The sequence below is a fragment of the Drosophila erecta genome, unplaced genomic scaffold, assembly GCF_003286155.1.
Source record: "Drosophila erecta strain 14021-0224.00,06,07 unplaced genomic scaffold, DereRS2 tig00000021-arrow-pilon, whole genome shotgun sequence".
NCBI classification, from domain to species: Eukaryota; Metazoa; Arthropoda; class Insecta; order Diptera; family Drosophilidae; genus Drosophila; species Drosophila erecta.
In genome coordinates, this window is record NW_020825198.1 from 3,603,109 (window position 1) to 3,622,461 (window position 19,353).

Sequence of the window (19,353 nt, forward strand, 5' to 3'; positions counted from 1 at the left end):
ATAACAATAGCAACAGCAACAGCAACACATCGACAGGCGCAGGCACTAAAACATTCACAGTTCGTGCAACATTAATAACAAAATCCATAAATGAAATAATGTTGACTTCATTTCTTTGCCCCGATGACGTCAAAAAGGACACAAACATATCGAAGAATGAGCAAATGGCGGAAAACGGAATGGGAAATAGAAATAAAAGTTCGCGAAATGCCTGAAAATCGGCAAAGATACAAAGATACAAGGGGAACTAACCCTCCTTGGCGGCACACAAAAGACACACAGACCTATATAGAGTTTTGATGCCCCCCCAAATACTCCACCAGTGCACAGATTTCCACTGTGGAATGCTGTCCTTTCGTCCTGTACTGCCTTCCACCCACCCCCTCCAGTCCACCCATGAATTGAACATGTGTTGGTTGTAAACAGGAAGCAGCAGCAGCGGCAGCGGCGGCGGCAGCACAAGCCGAAGCCGAAGCAGCTGGGGCCTGAAAAATACTCGTATACGAAGAATGTTGTGCCACTATATAGTGGCCGAAATCCCCCGCTTAAGCCAACCCCTCCCCCTTTAGGCCCCAGCGTTTTCCAAAGCCCCTACGATATTCCCTGACTTGTTCTGCTTCTTGCTGTTAGCCAGGCGTAGCATGTTGCAAATGTCAAAGTAGCAAAACCCGGAAATTCGAAGGACATGTTCGAAATACGACGCCCACACACACACACTCAGTGGGTGGAATATGGAGAGAGACTCACTCGCAGGGAGAGAGAGAGAGCGCGAGAGAAAAGTCTCCAAAAGGGGAGAGGCATGCGCGTTATGTCTTTGAGTGTATCGCTGCGAGATTCACTTACGTTTTTGTTTTCATTTTGGCTTGTAATTGTTATTGTCTTTTATGAGCCGGTAATGCTAGGCTTTCGCTCTCCCACTCTCTGCTTTCTTTTATCACCCATTTCTTTTAAGCCCTCCCCCACGCTCCCCTTCATTATCCAAGAAAATCGTAAGCCAAACTAAAGCATCTTACGCCGAGTTAGCGTCTTGCTGTTTTAACTAACACTAAGAAAACAAGAGGGCTTTTGCCTTATTTTTCTTGCCCCTGGCCGAAAGCGTGCGCAAATTGTTAAGACTGGCTCTGCGATTAGTTAAACTCAATCACGAGTTTCAGTTTAACAACTAACAAAAATAAAATAAAATATTGCACAAACAATGTTGGCCATTTAGCGTTTAATAAAGTGTGACACGATTCCAGATTTCAGCGCTGTGATGAAATTGCACTTATGACGGATACACGGGGCGAATGCGTAATATGAAGTCAAGGATAATCGTGATAGTCAGGGCAACTACTTTTCATATAAGAATAGTTTTAATAGGAACACTAAGCAATTGCAAAACAGTAAATTCATTCCCCCTTCAAGGTTACTTTAATAGGTGTTTGCCATTTAAGCCTAATCATACGCACCGTTGTCACCCGGTTCTTGACACTTGACAAATTACCCTCGTGTAGATTATTTAAATTTATAAATACGACACTATCAAAAACGCCTAAAGCTGATTTTTCCGAGCACATTTTCCTAATCACATCTCTCGCGGGTCAACAAAAATCACACTCGTATACCACAGATTTTCCTTTAACATAATCAGTTTTTTGCTTTTATTGTTGGTTTGCTGACGTAGTTTTAGACCGTTGATCATGTGCCGAACGATGAGCACTAAGACGGAAAAAAATATCGAGGAAAATAGCGAGAGATAGAATGGGTAAAAGAAAGCGTGAAAAATGAATTCAAATAAACATTTTGAACTGGGGGAAAATAGTAAACATTTTTATATTTCCCAGTGCCTAAAATGATTTGCTTTTGAAAATGCGAAAATGGGAAAATACAAGGAAATGGGCAGAGAAACTAAAATTAGCTAGCGAAATAAATGAAAATTGCTGCAACAAGTAATTGCAATTTGGAGCGTCTTGGCAGACAACCGCATTGCCCCGCCCCCCGCCCCCCTCGCCACCGCCCCCGCCGCCGAAAAACCATCCATTTGCTTAATTTACCTTTTAAAATTGTTTTCATTCTCGGCATATCTTTAGCCATTCGTTCGTTTTATTTTTAATTGTACAAACATATTTTCGGAAAATTCGCCTTGCCACATAGAATGTGTGCTTTTTTTCTGGTTGGCTTGTTCTTTCAATTAGCCTTTCATTTTTGAGGCGGCTGCTGACGCAATTATCAATTGTTTTCAGATAACTATAATTACATTTCAATTTTTTAAGCCATTTTGCTACTTAGCATATTTTTAGCCATTCCGTCATTGGCAACTGCGATAAGCTTTTGACCTTAATTCGAACAAAACAATGTCACCAACAAAGAAAAATTATAAAGTATTTAATACGGGAAGTTGATCGATATCAAGGTTTTTTCATTCACTTTCGTTATGGCTCTTTAGGGGTGCTAACTTTCGGATCAAAGGAGCTAGCATTCCATAGTTCTTATCACTTTCGCCAAAGAATTGCATTTTTATTGCTTTCTTTATGACCGGGAGTGTTGATACGGTTATGAGCCTTCTAGGAATTTCGTAAGAGCATTTTATATTTGTTTAAATATTGATAGATATAGCCCATGCCTTGAGCATTCTTAGATTACCCATAACTTGAAATGATTGCAACTTTCTGAAAGTTATGATAGATTCAATTGTTTCACATTTATTGGTGAGATATTACTACGCCCGTGTTTTACGCTTATCTTTCGCTCTAAAAGCGAACACATCGATCTTAATAATCTCATTTGCTTGAATTGAAATTTTATTTGCTTTCTCGGCTCATTTGTCATAGGGACTTCCTTTGTCAGCGGCTTTTGTTGCACAAACAATTTATAGTCCCTTGGATATTGACAGTCTGTAGATATATGTGCTTTATCAATAAATGTTTACGATAAGTCAAATCGCAGGAGTTGCAATTTTTATCACAAAAAACCCATATCAAGCAAAAATCACAGACTTTGAGGGAAGTATTGCTTCATAAATGGGGTGAAGAGATATTATAAATAATTAGGATTTTCGCGTGGAGTTCATTTTTGCCATTTGTGTGTATAAACAACCAAAGAAAAACTAGGGATACTTGGAAATTAAAGGGGAATATGCTATCGTTCAGTGAAATGCCAAGTGGATTTAGGTAAATATCCAGTATCACTACTTTTTATGGATATTATTTCCCGTTTTTCTGCTTTCCATCTTCCCACGTTGCCAAAACACCATCAAGCTTAATGCTACTCAAAACTCGAGTCAGTTTGTAGAGCCAAACACGAAGCTCTTTAAAAATGTGTATCCAATCCCATTTACTGCTGGATTGCTCTACTTCTGATCCTTCCATCAAGTTTTCAATAAATTTGTTATTGTTGTTGCTTGGGCGGGAGCGGGGGCTTGTAAAAAATTGATTAGTTTATAACGAAGGCAAATTGAGCTTTAATTTGTTGTGAGTGGGTCTGAGTGAAACAGCTTTATGTGCGTGACTGAAGTTGCGATTGTGGCAGCCCGTACATTACATTGTATATAAGGTCATCATGTGGGTGGTGTGCCGGGGGGTTGGTAAATATGGTCGAGCTGAGCCAGGTCAAAGCAACAATTTGTTGGCCATTAAGCCAAAGATTGCACAGGGAGTACATGACATTAGTTGCAGGCATTTCTATTAAATATTTAAAGCGCTGTCCATTTTTAGCGCACAGTGTAGGCAAGCCTGTGACTTTCAGCTGGCCAAGAAACGGAAAATAAGTAATATTTTATAGGATATACATGATCAGTGCAATATTAATTACTATTACCCGCTGCTTTTGAATAATGCGAGTATGAGCATTTCATTTTGAATAGCTTCCACAAACATTGACCTATTGCACACTGTGTTTATACTTCAAATCATTTCCCCAAATTAAAGGGAAGGTATGCCAGTCATTACATTAGTATTCTATCGCATTGGCTCTCGTTGTTGGCCCGCTCTGCAATTAGTTTGGCTTGCATTCGCTTGACATTTTGTGTGGCCCATAGAACCACTTATATATATGTGTGCATGTACTCGATCTGTGCTTGCTGCAATATCTCGTGCATTCGCTTTTGTCAAATGACATTTCTATTTCTTCTAGTAACTCATACACGGCCATACACACGTATACCTACATATATAGGCGTGTGTTGCCAGGGGGAATGCCCCTTTGCCCCGCACACACCCGTCCTGTACATAGCCTGCCACTAATGTGGCGTACGTTTTTTGGCCAACACTTTATCAAGATGGCAGACGCCTTGGCTCTTGGCCAGAAGTGCACAGAAAACTACAGCTACATTTTAGCTAGACCAAAAGACTAAAATTAAGGGATAAGGGCATTGGGGGTTTTGGGGAGAATATCTTGAGGTAGTTTTGTTGTGCCCAAGGAGTCAAATGCTAAACGCAATTATCAGAATGAAATTTTAGCCCATCAAAATTTCAACGAATTTCCTCCGAAACATCTGCCACACTCCCAAAAAAAAAAAAAAAGAAAACAACCAAAACGCAGATGAGTCACTCGCTTTTATATATGTACATTTCTATTTGATTTCTTCTGCTTGGCTTTTGTTAACGGATTTGTTTTCCTTTTTGGAATTATTTATCTTGGCTCAATTTTTCATAGCCTGAAAAGCGGACTGAGGGAATGACTCTTAAGACTTTTTGTCAACCCCCCTCTTGAAAATGGGCGACAACATGTGCCATTTGTCTTAACCTTCACGAGCATTTAGACGTCATTCATTTCTCATAATTTTTCGTGCGCTTTTCCTCGGACTTTTCTATTTTTCCCATTGTCTACCAATAACAATGTTTAGGTATTTTTCCACCGTTAAGTGTAGGAATTCCTCATTTAAACGTGTTAAATAGAATTTGTTTTTATTTTTATTGCTAGCAATCGTCAAGTTTTAGTATTTCTCCTGCTAACGAAACCCCAAAGTTTTGGGGAGCTGGTAATAAAACTTTTTTGACTGCGCCAGCCAAGGACGCTTGATAAGATTGAATGAGCGGCGGAAGTTGAAACATTTTGCTGGCTACCAGAAATGAACCCAATTTGTATGGTGTTTCGGCCAAAAAAAGAATAAAACTGAAGTTTATGGAAGGAAATTATAAATGCTTGCGGTCGCTGCCGCAGAGCAATAATTTTTGGGTGAATTTTGGGTAATTATGGGAAAATTGATCCAAAATTGTGCAATAAATACGATTTCAATTCGATGGAATGTGGATTTTAAAATTTAAGAACTCCACAAATCATTTATTGTTTGAAATTAAATTGTTTTTCGGAATCTGCGGAGTGGAAAGTAAAAGTGTTTTGACATACTTACCTTATAACTTATCCTTAAAGTTATAAAAATCAGTGAACCAGAACTAGCCAGCTCGCTTCATAAATCACCGAGTGACGCAGTTGGGGTAGAAAAATGTCCCTGACTAATTTGAATATTCCAACTTAATCCGCCATCAAAAATATATGTCAAGCAAAGCCCAAATAAATTCAAAAAACACATAAAAGTGGTGCAGGAAAAATGACACAAGAATCAAATGATGCAAACTTAAAAGAAAATATAAAAATATTAGGTAAATGAAGTCCAATAAATTTTTGGAAAATTGCTGCCAACTGCAATAGAGTGTGAAAATTTGTTGTTTTTGATTGCCTTGATTACACTCATCAGCAGAATTCAGACACAAGCTGATTACACCATATATAAGCACCGAATGTATGTCTGTTTGTGGGCTATGGTTATGGATATAGATATAGAGATATGGACATTATACAATGCCAGGAGAATGCCGCCTCCTGGCATGGGGCCAATAAATTGGGCCGGGGAAATGAAAACGAAAATGCACAATAAACGGCCGGAGATGAGATGAACAATAAAGGTTGATCTGTGAACGAGGTGTTGTGAACTATATAGAAACAGGCAGCAATGACAAAGAAAATATTAGACCGCCTATAATCCCACATGTTCCCTGGCCACAGATACGTTTCACGACACATTTATGGCCAATCAATTTGCAGAAGATAATCACTTTGCCCAGCAAAGTCTCTCTATAATTTATGGGATTGCTAACACTACTGCTACTCACCTTATCCATGGGATATAGTTGCGTTGCAGGGAATCGTAAATAAAGCCCGATTCGAGTGGCCATCGAACATGGCTTATCAGCTATCAGTTTTAGATTTTAAGGTTTAGGCGTTCTTCTAAATGGATTTTATGAGCGGTGGTATGAAGCATATTTTATGTGGCTCATATAAACAAAGGGAAGGAAAGGGATTTGGACATAATCAGAAGATTAATTTACGGTTGGCTTAAGCAGCAAAAGAAAATAGTTCCTCAGTATCAGCCATTAACTTGAAGTATGACTATGTATGCCAATTAGTCAACGAATCGAATTCATCATTTTAATGCATTTTCTCCATATATGAACACTCTGTATATAGCTAGCCAGTCATAAATCCAACTTGATGATGCATTTCAGGAACAGTACGCTAATATCTTGAAGAAACAGGGCCGTAGATTATCGGCACGACACTCAGCACTTGACTTTACATCATCGTCATCATGGAGCCTGACTTACATTGTTCTTATAATAGTGGCTGTCGGTTTTGACACCTCGCTATATGTAATATTTGCCCAGTCAGGCCCGTTTGCTTATCTCATTGTGTGCCCGGCACTGGGGGAATTCAGCGCGACTTGATGACTACTTTGTCTATTTACCCTATCCGCCAGATTAAAGTGTCACGAGTGCTCCACTATGCTCGCTGCTCCGTTCTGGCCTCCTGCCCTCCGCGTCCATGCCCAGTTTATCTTCTTCCATCTGCCATCTGCCCTGGCCGCTCATCTTCCGCGCTGCTCGTTGTCAATTTGCGTTTATTAGATGCACACGGCGGAAAGCTACGCTTGGGCTATGGATACCTGGTGGGTCAGGTGCTCAGGTGGGGCAGCTCCACCCAAGTGCACTGAGAATTCCATTAGAAGCTATCAACAAGAAAAATATTCAAGACTTGGAACGCTTCTTGAAGCTAGAGGTATAAAACTCTTTTAATGCAATGTGTATCTTGTATCTTCTTCATGGCACACAATCAGTTGTGGGTGGGTTGTTTCTCTCAGTGCTGGTGACCAGGTGCAGCAGACTGGGGTCACAGCTGGCGAACTTATGTGTGTGTGTGTGTGTGTGTGTGGAGACGCGAACCTGCTCACTTGAGAGCTGCTGGGCGTGCTCAACTATTTCACTGCTGTTTTCTTGGTCGCCGTGCACGGTGGTGTGTGCCGTGCCTCTAAGCCAAATGCCCCGCCCCTCTGGCCATGGGGGCACATGCTTTTTATTCAATTAACACGCCGAGAAGAGGCGAACCGAGCGACTTGCATTAATTTAAGCCAACAACGGTGGCAGCTGCCAAAAAATTGACTTAATTTGTTGAGCAAACAAAGAGCGGATGAAACCCCCCAGGAGGGGAGGGGGGGGGGGGGTGTTGCCACAAAGGGGCTAAGTGGGGAGGGCTCAAATCAAATAGCAATCGACATATTTCGTTAATTAGCTGTGCAAATAGGAGGAAACTTTTACTTTTCCTCTGGGCAAGCATTATAATAATGCAAATTGCCATGATGTTGAATTCTTGAACTAAATGGGAATGAAGATGGGGTATTTAGAAAATGCCAGCAGAATTGGTAATAAACTTCAAAGACTCTGGGTATTTAACTAATCAAAATAGTACATTTGCGAATAAAAAAATCAAGGTATTAAATTGGGAAAATGAAGATAAATATTTTGAGTTTGAGTACTGTGATTATTACTAAATTGGGAAAATATCCTGTTGAAATTCGTGAGATACACAAAGCGAGGGGCAGATAATGTATCTAATGCCCTAAGCACACATCCGGACAGATTGACAAATGCCCGGACATCGACTAAGTGCCAAGTTCTGTGAAAGAGGCAGACTTCTGGGCAAAGTTCTGCTGCCCTCGGCTGAAGTATATCAAAATGTGAGATGCAAACGCATTCGGCAAGTGGCCACTGCATGAAAAAAAAACAAAAAAAATGGGAAGACTAAATCGCAAATTGAAAGAGCTGCAAAAAAATGAAAGAAAATTTGCATAAGAGACTGTGAAACGGTTTGCATTTGATGAAAGTCGATTCATGGCTGCCCACAAGGGGGCGGAAATGGGCGGTCGCGGGGAGGGGGTGTGGCTGTGTGTAAGTAGTGTGTGCCCCACTCAATTCATTGAAAGACAAAAAGGAAAACAAAAAAGAAAAATAAAAAGGAAATACTGACAGACGGAAAACTGCAAATAAAAAACACTTAAAGTAGCAACGAGAACAGCGACAATGTAGGACCCAGAATAAAAAGGGGGTTGCGGAACAGGACAAAAACAAAAACAAAAGGAAAACTGTGAAATGAAAATTCCACCCTCCAGTTGGATCCTTCGGCATCCTCCCACATTTCCATTTTCCATCAGTCTGGCCGTTGTCGCTTCACGGTTTGCTTCATTAAAATTTGGTTTTCATTTCAATTAAGTTGCGGTTTCGTTGTCCGGAAAATGGGAGGGAAATCAAAGCAATTGTTGGCTTCACGAATGAAAAGAATAAAAAAGAAGAAAAATGGTGGAAAGTGTTGGAAGCGAAGGCTTCAGTCGACTCTCAGTTGGCGGTGGAAACTGCGGCGAGAAAATGCAAAAACAACATAAACACTAAAGACCAAACTACGAATGAACTGAGCCTAATTGACGATATAAACGATTTGAACGATTTAAACCAATTAATTTTTAGTTAGCTCATTCATACAACGATTCCTCTTGGATTTATGGGCCAGCAAGCAAATATAAATCTGCCGCTGGCCAAATGGCATGCCACCCACTCATAGTAAATACAATACACCTGCCCCAAGTAAACGAAAACACTGAAAACTGAGAGATACAAATTCGAAGGCGGCGAAACTGTCTGATGGATGTGGACGAATATGTTTCAGAATTTTCCGAAATTCCTTCCATCGGCTGCTGGCAAAATGGTATAGAAAAATTCAATTTGGCCTTTGATCAAAGACGAAATTGCATTTACCGCCCGTTGGCAGAGGAAGTGGGGCAGATTTATTACTGTGAAATGTTGCATATGGCGAACAGGGCGTATGAGGCATGTGCATTTGTGCCACAAAACGCTAGATGCGAAATGCGAAAATTTGTTTGCCCACTTAATGAGCCAACAAAAGTGCTCAACTAAATTTCCCACCAGCTAAATCAATAAAAAATATAATTCACATATATTTTCCCCTCGCTTAAATGGTTTCTCAATGGCCGCAGTTGTGGAGGCTGGTTTCGTTAATTACTTGGAAAAGTGTCAAAAATGCAAGGAAAGATATGAGTGCAGTCTTCTAATTTTTTTCACTTTCAAATGCATATGAAGAAATTGTCTTGGCATCTGCGACAAGTGCATTTAATGTTTCCATTGATTGCTATTTGCTTTAAACGCTCTACCATTTTCCTCACTTTTCTTCATTTTCTCATTTCAACATAGCAGTGAACATGCTGTTCGTTGATTAAATCGAGACACTTTTCTACATGTGCAACTAATAACTTTTATCAAAACTGTCTAGCTTCTTTTACAAGTAAAATACATAATGCATATTTGTAATTTTAACTAAAATGTTTTCTATTTGTTGTTTTCTTTCCAGGTGAGTGAGCTCTTTGAAGTACTTTAGTTGTTTGTATATATAAATTGTGAGTATGATTAAAAGGTACATACATATGTAATTAGGCTATAAAGTATGGGCAAAAGCAGAAGTGGGTCAGTAGTTAACATTCAAACGGCTTAGATGCACACTTTTAAATGTTTCTCGAAAAAACGAGGATTTTAAAACAATTTCCTAATCAACATCTTCTTTTTCAATGCCGCCCCAATAAAAGCCAAACATTTCGTTTCCACTTTCAACTTTATATGCAAACCGACAGCTTAGTTAATTAACACTCGCCGGCAATTACAAAAAAAAAAAAAAAAAATGAAAAAATTGCTGGAGCAGGAACAACAATAAAGAGCTCAATTAACGCCGCTCATGGGCTAAAATCGTTGGGGCAGCGAGGGGTTAAGCGGCAAATGATACGTATGTACATGCAAACAACATTTTTACTAGTTCGAAGTAGTTTTCATGTGAACGACAATTTGAAAACCCGGTTGCATCATTTCTGACAACAAAGGGTTAATTTCCATTACGAGCTTATTGAGAGCGAAACGCAGGAAGCCGTCATTGAGTTGGTTGTTTTTCAAGAACAAAAAAAAATATTCAATGGGTAAAGTATCGAAATGTATATTTAAATATGAAAATATTTTTAGGTATTGGGCAAACTACGTCGCGTAAAGGCAGCGCGCGTGGAAAATGCCTTGGATTTTATTTCGGGCCTAAGCAATGTTTTACACATTTAGAACTGTCACAAGACAAAGTATTTAGAAATTTTTGTCTGCACAAAGATCTAAATGAAATGGAAACTAAATAAGTGAATATGTATAAATTTGTGGGTGTATCTGTACCAAAATTTGTGTTAGTTAAAATATTACAATTTGAGAATTGGAGCAGCTGCGTCAATTTCTTCCCGCAGGCCACATTTCCAAATTTTGTTCCAAATGCAATTTCATGTTTTGGCCATAGAGCGCCATCTATCGCCGGCAACGGGCAGCTGTCAACCATTGACATTTTCTGAATAAAAAATAAACTATAAATAAACGATGGCGAGAGCAACATTTTTTGGGCAAAAAAATTCAATTTGAATTCACGTGGTGACTTTTTTTGGATGGATGTACTTTATGCCTATGCTATTATGTTCATTTCCGTACTAATTGGGTTTATTAACGAATTCATCAGACAGCAAATTAATAATTACCTCCTACATGGTAGATTGGATTTTGTTGCCCTTGGGGTGTGTTTAAAAATTACCTTTGTTTCGGTTATTTTTGTAAATAAGTTTATGTTGTTTTCGTTTGCACATAAGATTTAGGAGATTACATTGAATATATTTTAAATAAATTGAAACATACATTGAAATTATTTATTTATTTATATTTTTCTTTTAACACAAGAGATTACATTGAATATATTTTGAAATACATTTTACTTTTGTATATATGACTAAAACTATTAAATGCTTTATATTAAAGGTTTATATTAAAGGTATTTTAAAAATGTAATTAAAATAAATATCAGTTTTGTGTAAATGAGCTTTCAGCGACACTATTTTTAAAGCATAAATGTGCCTGTTTGCCCCATTGTAATGTAAAAGCTCTGGCGCCCCCTGGCGGCTACTTTGGTGTAACTGAAACGAAAAGCTGGGCAAAGCTTTCGCTCTCTTCGCAGCGCCAGAGAGCGCAAACCGATTGTGTTTTTGTGTTGTGCTGAAGGCAGCTTGTCTGGCCGCTTCCCCCAGCCACACACCGCCCACCGCCTACCACCCACCGCCCACCAACCCATCCGCCCCCAATTGGAACTCATCAACGGGGGCAAAACCGCTGGCTGAAACACGTGCGCATGGTTTTCCTGCTGAGATTCCCTGGGATATTGCGCATACGCCGCGTTGGCGATTAATTCGAATTTTTACCACCTCAGCCTACGACAACAATCAGAATGGAAATGAAATTTTTGTGATTGCTGGCCGCCCCCTTTTTGGCCAGCGAGGTCACATGTTTGGCCAGGCGACGACGTCAGCTGCGTTTGCTATTTCTTCACCTCACTTCTTGGCCCACTCGAATTTCCAGTCCAAAGTGCTGGTTGATAAGGCCGAAAGGGGGTTCTCCACCTGCCCCTCCCGGCTGCCCCGTACTTTAATTACGTAAATTAATTTCCGACTGCTGAACCTAAAGCTTGCACCGGATTCCATTTGCTGAAGGGTGTCTGCTTGTTGATATGGTATTTGTGTTTATTGTCTGGTCAGCGACCAGCAAACCAACCTGTTGGCCAAGTTTCTTACTGATAAGCCGCCCGCAATATAATTTTTATTTTCCGCTAACTTGTTCTATAAAACCGTAAAATACGTGCCGCTTCGTATATATTGGCGCATGTTTGGTATTAACGTTTTCGGCCAATGAATGAAAGTTGAGAAAAAGCTATAGATATTGGATTATCGAGAATGGCGTGGTTAGGACCTTGAATGAATTGATAGCTTGGAAGTCACAGAAGCCATATCAAATGATAAAGCAATCTCAATTTTGTATTTAACAGATATGTATTTAAGGGTATTGTTTCAGTTTAATTAATTTTAAGTGGGCCTTTAATTACTCACATAGCTATTAATTATAGATATAAGGTATTATTTGTTTTTAATTGTTTCTGAAGAATTTATAATCTCCATCACATTGAAAAAGTACACAAAATATTGTATATTATAGGGAATTTAAGGCGTTTATTAGTAATGATTTATTACTAAGTAGGTATGTCTAACTAACATTATTTATATGGATAAATTGTGGTACCCTTAAAATTAAATGTAGCTGCACTATCTGGGTCAATTGGTTGCAGGCTCGTAATAACCCAGTCGTGCTATCGTAAAAACGCTTACACATTTCAGCATTTCTAAATAATTATTTAGCAAAATGTTAATTTACGACCTGCTGCACCAAACACGTGTATAATGACTCGAACGTCGCCATGCCAGACTCGTAAACCCCGCACTCCGGCGTATCCATTATAATACCTCTATATGGAACCAGAACCAGAACCCAGACGGTTTCCATGCAAACGCGCCAAATCCCAGTGTGTTTAATGGAGGTTTGATTTGCTGCGCTCTGTCTGTGTGTTAGTGTGTGTGTGTGTGTGTGTGTGTGTGTGTGTGTGTGTGTGTGTGTGTGTGTGTGTGTTTGCGGCGACATTTGCTCAAAATAATGCACAAAAACGTGAGCGGTTCCCAAGAACCAAAATTAATTCCAAAAAAAATATTATTATCTGGCTTTGGAGAAATAAAATTGTATTTTTTTTCCCCCAAAAAAAAGCAGCCAGTATTTTGTTTATTTTCTGCTTTTCTGCTCCGCTTCCGATATTTATTCTGCACAATTTGCTTTATTTGCACATCCATGCAGTCTCTTTGTTGTTGCTCCTCTAAGTGTGTTGTTTGTTCTTCAGATGCAAAATAATGGCGTGCTAGTGTGCGTGACTCATTGATTCGACGTGTGTGTGTGTGTGTGTGTGTGCGATGCTTTAAATTGCTATTTATAAACCAGCAAGAGCTGCGTCTTCGACTCAGTTGGGCTTGTTTGCTTGGCAATTTCTGCCGCTCTCTCAGGGCTCATTCATCCGACGAAGCGCCACGGCGTATCTATGTGAGTGCGCTGCAGTGGTGTGTGTGTGTGAGGGTGTTTTTGGTCGTGCCAGTGTGAGTGCGGCACTAGCCCAATCACACAGATACACACACTGGCAAAGGGAGACCGCCGGTGCACGTGGTAGCGAAACGTGATAATACGAAATACAACAACTGACAACAAAACAAACAGAAAACCTGACAACGCCGCTGCCGCTGCCTCTGCCTCTGCCGCTGCCGCTGCCGCTGCCTCTGTCGCCGTCGCGGTCGACGTCATTCTCTGACCACGTCGACGTTGGCTGATTTTCCCGGATTGGTTCCCCATTCTCGACTTCACTGGCATATAAGCCTGGCCAATAGCGAGGCTCTGCCGCACATCCTTCTGTTATTGGATCCCGAGGCCAACTTCGTTTCCTCCATTTCCCGACTGACTTCGGATGACTTGTTGCTTTGGCGGTGCCAAAAATAGCCACTTGGCTGCACGGGGCGTATACTCGATATTGCCTGATTTGAACCGCCTGGGGAAAACAGGTGACCCAAGTTCGCTTTTCCACATGCTCCCTGGTTATGCCAATTGATGGGTTCTCAGGGCTGAATGGGTTTCTCAAATGCAAAAGAGTTTTGTTGGACCGAAGAATAGCACAAGGCTAAAACGAGGGGGCGAATAAGCCAGTTTTTGGGGTGGAAAATGTGCCAGGATATTCTTGGAATTCTTTTGAAATGGTTTAACGACCGATGAAACCCTATACATTTCAAAGGGCTTTATTTCATTTATTTAAAAATGATTTTTTGTTAGGAACTAAAAGTGCAACTACTGACAATTTGCTAAGTAATTTGTATTTAAATAACATTGTATTCAAAAATATGCACTGCTCTGATTCATAGCTCAGAAATCTGCGATGTTCTATGAAAGCATTGAGTGCATCGGAAAGTACGGGAGTATTATACAAAACTTCTAAGAATATGTGCCGGACCTATGCCAACAGAAAACGATTATTATAATTATTTAAAACTTGATTCAGCCCTGGAATAGTTTGAATAATTTTCGAAATTTCCAAGACCTACGGCAATAGTTTAGCGCTTTCGATGGAATGCAGATTAAGTATACGCTCCGTTGCAGCTACTACGTCGTTTCATTGGGTTTTCGCCCAGAGCGTGAAGCACCCAGACACTCCAGACAACCACCCCACTTGCCCCCCCAAGATCTGCTTACTGGGAATGACGCAGCGGTAATTAGTTGGTGGCACAGAGGCAATCCTTTGGAGCACATTACGCATACGTCACGTGTTGCAGACGCACCACTGCCGAATTAACCGAACATGGGCACGGCAATTGGCCACGCACTCCAGCTGATGTGTATGGATGGATACAGGGTATAGATACAGATATAGCGCTCTATTGCGAATCGACTGGAAACTTTTGAGCTGCATTCGTATTCTAACTGCCGCCCTATCGGTACGCGTATCTGTGTCTGTCCATTTGTATCTTTGAGTGCGCTTGTCGTTCAACGTGCACCTCTTTCTCTCTCTCTCTCGCTCTTTCTCCCATCGTTCTCTCTCTCACAATTAATTTGCGGCTGTGTGTGTGCCCGGTGTGTCCGCAACACGTGCTTAGAACTGTGCTAGACAGTGGGCTTTGGGTCATATTGAAATCCGCGTGACTTGGCCGCAGCAGCGCTGCCTCAGCCGACGTCGCTGCCCCAGTCCCCCAAGTATATACAAATAAATATAGTTGTGCTCAAGAAAATAGCGCTACTTTCAGAGCAAAGACAAATATGTTAACTCTTATTAGAAAAAAGTTTTTTTTAATATTACCATTTCTTAACAGGAAATATATATTCATATACAGAAATTAAGCTGAATTAAAATAATTAATATAAGTTCTTATTGTTAATACTATTAGTAAAGTAAGATAAGTTATTAATATTATTGTACCATCTAGATCTGATACTTCTAATAGTTAATGTGTTAATACCATTAGTAAAGTAAGATAAGTTATTAATATTATTGTACCATCTAGATCTGATACTTCTAATGAGGTTTTTTTTCATTAAAATCCGTTTTTGAGTAGCAACTTAGATCTGTGCAATAATACCTGTGGCGTTTGGATCGATTAATATAGTAGTATTGCTAATCACATGCCCCATGCTGTATGTAAAAATATTTTTTGTACATGTACAAATATTTTGCGCTACCAACATTTGATAAAAAAAAGCCAGTAAAACAATTATCAAAGTGGGAGAGGGGAGAACTGTTTTCGGACCTCCGCCCTTTACGTAAGCCGACTTACTTGCAGAAAATTGCAATTCTAGCTGGCTGAGAGAGCGGTAGCGGCGACTGCGACGTCGACTGCGGCGGCGACTGCAGCGGCGGCAGAGGAAAACCAGAGACGGACATTGAGGCCGAGAAAATTACTCGGCCGGCATTCTGTCGCATCGCGTTCTCATGTGAAAATCGTCGCAGCTCGTTCCGTGTTTTTCGCCACTCGAGCGGGAAAATCAAAAATATTTCTACGCTCAACGCAATAAATTAATTGAAATTGATTTTACAAACAACTGAAATAGTTCTAGAACTAGAACTATAAATCGAGGAAATCATTTTTATTTTATCGAATTTCAAGTGCAACCCATTGTGAAATCAATCTAAAGTGTGTGTGTGTCATTCGAATAATTACTACTATTAAAAAGGAAATAAATACGCAGAAAGAGAGAGATAGAACGAGTGAAAGAGAGAGCAGTAGAGAGAGAGAGAGAGCGAGAGATACGGAGATCTCTCGAGAACCTCCAACCTGCAGCGCTAAAGTTACGGATCTAATTTCAAACAGTTTAATTTATTTTTAATTTTCCTACAAAACAACAAAACTCAAGAAAGAAAAATACGAAACAGCAAAACTGAAAGCAAAAAACGATCTCATATCCAAGCAGCAAGCAATTCTGAGAATAAGAAAAGGTATTAAACACACAAAAAGGCTGAGAGGAAGAAGAGTTATTCACCAAACGAAAGGATAATTCAATTGATTTGGCAAATAATAATTTATTTGTTTTGATATTGTATATAGAAAATATTTCAAATTAACATTGAAATAATGTTTTAAATGTCATTTGAAGCCTTTGACTCGGTTGATTTGATATACAGTTCAATTGGCAAATAATTATTAGTTTATTTCAGTTGAGGTGTGAAGCGAATACAATAATTGACCGTGAATGTTTTGATTGCAAAAATTCCATAAAGAACACTGAAAGCCTTTGTACCTAACCGATTCCAGTATTGAAATTTCTATAGCGTCACAAAAATCTTATTATACAAAATTGATTGAACTAAAAGAAAGCGCAAACTATACAACTATACAATGCCTTTTCTTATTCCTTATCATCACGATCATCAATAAAAACTAATGGGATACTAAATAAAAATCATACAAAAATAGACGAAAACAAAGTGCATTCCCTGACCACACGAAAACAAGCGCATTCATTATCAGTCGCTATCAAAATCGCTGCCCCATACTGAATACTCAATACTCAGTGCTAAGACTGAATAAACTGAATCACTCCCAACATTATTAACCCACTATATCACCTGTTCATTGGCAACAACGAATTGGCTATCAATTGACTGGCAAACAACAAACAAGCAGCAACATTCCAAAGTGCTCCACACTAATCAGGGTTTTTCAAAAACAAAAGCACAATATTTTCAGATAACACAGAACCCAAGCGTTTAAACCGAAAACAAGAAAACTAAAGTGAAAACCAAAGTGTAAAGACAATGCGCACAACTTTCGGCCGTGGCCCAAAGTTTATACTGCTGACCAGCAAATTCAATCACGTCCAGCACAAGGAGGTGGTCACCTAGGATCATCATCAAGGAGCAGTGATTAACCCAAACCAGTGAAGCATAACCCAGTGAATATCGATCGAACCCTGTTGAAGAACCAGTGATCATGTCGTCGGACACCAATTCGTGTACCAGTTTCTTTGGCCAGGAGCACGCGAATGCCACACTCTCGCAGTATTTCCAGCAGCTAAACTCTCAGGTTGCTGCTGCAGCGGCGGGTAACGGCGGCGGCAACAGCAGCAGCAGCAGCAACAACAACAACAGCAGCAGCAACACCAACGGCGGTGGCAACAACAGCAGCAGCAGCAGCAGCGGCAACAACAGCAGCAGCGGCAACAGCGACAGCGGCAACGATGGCAGCATGACAGGATCCTCGGGAACCATGGACAACCATCGCAACAGCGTCAGCAGCAATGATTCGGGAAAGAGTAGCGCCACAGGCGGCGGCGGTGCAGGTGGCAACAGCAACAATGGCGTGAACGCCTGGGACTTGCAGCAGCAGCAACAAACCGCCGCCCTGCACCATCAGCAGCAGCAGCAGCAGCATCACCAGCAGCAACACCAACAGCACATGCAGCAGCAGCATCAAGCGCACCATCAGCATGTTGCCGCCGTCTTGCAGCAGCAGCAGCAGCACTCTCAGCATCAGCAGCAACATCACGGCCATCCGTTGCATCCGCATCATACACACCAGCAACAGCAACAACAGCAGCAGCAGCAGCAGCAGCCGCCGCAACACCACCAGCAGCAGCAGCAGCAACAGCAGCACGCACAGCAGCAGCAGCAGCAGCATCATGCCGCCCAGCTGGCCCACACACTCTCCTCGGCCGCCGCTGCCGCTGCAGCCGGAAACAGCGGTGGCAACACCAACACCCACTCCATTTTCGGCACCGGCAACTTCCACTACAAGACGAACAACTCGTGGACACTGCCCACGCTGACGTACCAGAGGATTTACCAGGAGAATCCCCACTACCAGCGCAACTCCTTCATGGAGCCGCAGAGCAATGCCGCCGCAGCTGCAGCAGCCGCTGCTGCCAGTTGCAATGCTGCCGCTGCTGCGGCAGCCGCTGCAGTTGCAGGTGGCAATCAGGGCTCGAATGGCAATGCCAGTGGCAATGGTGGTGCTGTTGGGGCGCCGGCTGGTAATGGCAACGGTGGGAATCCTGGCCAGAACAACAGCAACAATAGCGGCAACAACAGCGGCAACAGCAATAATAACAGCAGCAACAACGTGTCCTCCGTGCAACATGTGGCAAATGCCGTCGCGGCAGTGATCGCCAACGAGCATCACAACCATTTGAACAGCTTGAAAGCGCGATTTCAGCCAGGCAGCTCAGGTGAGGCGAAAAGTCGAGGAAAATGGGGGAAATATGGGATATAGTTGAATATTTCATATATATACTTTTTAAGTAACCTCCTCGAATGGTTTGTTGAAAATATTCAGCGAAATGTAGCAAACTACAACTTAACGGCCTTACTTTGCATACGTATGTATATGCATATACATGTATCTTACTACCGCTTAGGTACTTTGAATTTGAAACATTAGTTATAAATAGTTCTCTGAACAACTAATTGGCTGTGAGAATACAAAAAGTACACTTAAGGGAGAGAAACCGTAAACAACTGATAAAGCGTATGACTAGCTTTAGGATTTCCATATTGCCCAGGCTGCATTAGAACATGAATGTTGCGTATGAGTGTCTTGAGATACGCGTGTATCTGGGAACCGAGTGCGATATGTCTGTAGAACGTCCATCTGCATCCCGGCCACTGCGACTGATATCATCCGACGTCAGCGGCCGAGAACTTTGCGCACTGCGAGCTTGTAAAGCGCAAAAGTCAAGAAAGCTTGCCGCGCACACGTGAGCTCAGCTGGACTACATAGTATACTCGCCTCTATGTACATATAGTAGTGTAGCCCGTGTATATACTATAGTCGCTGACGTCGCCGACGTTTCGAATTGAATAGGAAATGGAACTCAAAATGTAAATACATTCGCAAATGTATCTTTGCACTGCGGAATCGCGCAGTGGATTTGTGGATTTTCTGCATCCTGCCTACCGCAAGGAAATGTTCATTATTTCCAGCTATTTACTCCTTGCTACAGATAAAAACTCATTTATTTTCGACCTACGCCAAACGCTGCCAGCGAATTAACTAAATTTAGTGGGTATATAGCACTGCCTTGTTAAGTGCCTATATCTTATCAGTTGATGACTCTCTTAGTAGCTGGCAAA

The 19,353-nt window shown here is 41.1% G+C and overlaps 1 protein-coding gene across 9 annotated transcripts in view; it reads left to right on the forward strand.

The window, feature by feature from the left end:
- LOC6543944 (hepatic leukemia factor) overlaps positions 1 to 19,353 on the forward strand; it is a 54,178-nt gene that overhangs the window by 18,865 nt on the left and 15,960 nt on the right. The window contains exons 1-2 of one of the 9 annotated variants that reach the window (XM_026976548.1): positions 15,677 to 16,221; positions 16,973 to 18,449. The exons of 6 other annotated variants lie outside the window; for them this stretch is intronic. In XM_026976548.1, the coding sequence (XP_026832349.1) occupies positions 17,216 to 18,449 (1,234 nt within the window). In that variant the 5' untranslated portion in view covers positions 15,677 to 16,221; positions 16,973 to 17,215. Of the gene's footprint in view, positions 1 to 15,676; positions 18,450 to 19,353 lie in introns of those variants that run through there. 2 more of the 9 variants (XM_026976547.1, XM_026976549.1) reach the window with 2 other exon arrangements.